The sequence below is a fragment of the Zerene cesonia genome, chromosome 29 (assembly GCF_012273895.1).
Source record: "Zerene cesonia ecotype Mississippi chromosome 29, Zerene_cesonia_1.1, whole genome shotgun sequence".
Lineage (NCBI taxonomy): Eukaryota > Metazoa > Arthropoda > Insecta > Lepidoptera > Pieridae > Zerene > Zerene cesonia.
The window spans coordinates 497,226-499,483 of NC_052130.1; the positions used below are offsets into that span (position 1 = coordinate 497,226).

At 32.0% G+C, this 2,258-nt stretch overlaps 1 protein-coding gene across 2 annotated transcripts in view; it reads left to right on the forward strand.

The window, feature by feature from the left end:
* The window catches only part of LOC119837959 (ABC transporter G family member 23), a 78,920-nt gene that overhangs the window by 67,484 nt on the left and 9,178 nt on the right, over positions 1-2,258 (forward strand). For both annotated transcript variants that reach the window (XM_038363754.1, XM_038363755.1), the window contains one exon: positions 207-321. In XM_038363754.1, coding sequence (XP_038219682.1) covers positions 207-321 — 115 coding nt within the window. The remainder of the gene's footprint in view (positions 1-206; positions 322-2,258) is intronic.

A 2,258-nucleotide genomic window follows, 5' to 3' on the forward strand; every position in this document is an offset into this window, starting at 1 on the left:
AATATGGTGCGTAGATAGCTGGACAACTTTAATAACATATAGGCAACTTTTTATCCCGATATACCTACGGGATACGAACTTATGCGGATGAAACCGCGGGGCGCAGCTAGTATACCATACGATCGCGTGTATATCTCACAGATTTGGCATTCAAAACTGGTCCTTAACCTGCTAAAAATAAGTGTTAATGTTTACATTAATTTCAGATTGGGTTGATGCGTAGCGGTCGACTGTTGGCGGAAGATCCACCTCAAGCCTTGCTCACCATGTACAATTGTATTTCATTAGAAGACGTTTTCCTCAAGCTTTCAAGGAAACAAGGTATTGTGGTATTTATATACTGGAAGTTAAAGTTTCAAATTCTTTGAATGTTACACCGGGACATTAAAATAAATAGTTGATATCAAATCAAAAATCGTTATATTGATTGACTTAATCTGGAGTCTATAGATGAGAAACGTTTACCATTTGTCTTCTTGTATTTAGGTAAGTGTGTGTAAAAAACAAATGACAATGAATATATATTATTGGCTTTATCTAAAGTGACCCATTATTGAAAATAAGTCACATCGTCAATAAAGCCTTTATTTTTAATAATTAAATAATATATATTATTAGATAATATCTACGTATTATAGATATACAATAGATTTAACAGCAAATAACCTTTTTTCCGTAACAATGTAACGACGCGATTTCATATTCGCTTAAATATTCCAAAATGAAATTAAATGAAACCACGGCGATCTCTACCACGTCTTGCGAGATATCTTACATAAGGTTATATAACTACTTCTAACTACATGCATGTTTCCGTGATGATTCCGAACCATTAACTTGATTCCCCGTGAAAAATATCGAATGAACGGCAAAATAGAAATGCCTAGAACTTTCTATTGTGCGTCATTTAAAAATCGAATAACGCTTTCCATCTCGTTTTTGGTATAATCAACGTAATTTTTTGCGTGCTAACTCGTATAAGTCTTAATGAATAGTTATTTCAACATTTCACCTGTATGTTTGTATGTAACTGACTTCTTTTGACTCGATTCTGACCCATTTTTAACGTATGGAATGAATTCAAACTATGTACACTTATCAAAGAACCGGTGACAATACAATCATATAATGAGTTTATCTTATTATCCTGATTAGGATCACGAGGATTAAATATATAGTACCTGGATGACCGAGCCTTGCTCGGTAGTTTCTTTTTTTTTTGTTTTTTTTTTATAAATTGTGTTTTTTGGAAATAATATTTAAGTACGAATTACATACTAATAAAATGATGAAATATGAATAATATTTTTCGATCTTACCGACTGAATAATAAAAAAATATGAACTGGTTATTTAAAGAAAAAATCGTGAGTGCAATTAGTTTGATATTATATTAGAAACAAATACTTAATTTTTTACAGTTTATCAATAAATAAATAACGCAAGTGTACATGTAAATTTATGTCATCAAATTTTTAATTTTTAAATCGGATTTTAATCTAGTACTTCTTTCCATACTATATTGCGGGTATGTCGAGGATTTTCATTTGAAAGATTGACTTTTAACGTAGTTGGTCGCTTAACTCTAGAAAATGCCACATATAACATGCCATGCATGAAGACCGGACTTGACTTTAAGTCAACCCCAACAGAATCGAAAGTTTGCCCTTGGGATTTGTGAACAGTCATGGCAAATGCAGATCTAACGGGAAATTGGTGACGCTGCATGGTGCATCCCAGTTGTCCTTTTGATGAGTCTAAGGTTATTCTTGGTATATGTACTTCTTTGCCGGATTGTTCACCAGTAACAATTTTTGCTTTTATTATGTGATTGCACAGACTTGTGACCATGAGTCTCACACCATTGCATAGTCCTTCTGATACGTCTAAATTACGCAACAACATTATTAACGTAATTTTTTGCGTGCTAACTCGTATAAGTCTTAATGAATAGTTATTTCAACATTTCACCTGTATGTTTGTATGTAACTGACTTCTTTTGACTCGATTCTGACCCATTTTTAACGTATGGAATGAATTCAAACTATGTACACTTATCAAAGAACCGGTGACAATACAATCATATAATGAGTTTATCTTATTATCCTGATTAGGATCACGAGGATTAAATATATAGTACCTGGATGACCGAGCCTTGCTCGGTAGTTTCTTTTTTTTTTGTTTTTTTTTTATAAATTGTGTTTTTTGGAAATAATATTTAAGTACGAATTACATACTAATAAAATGATGAAATATGAA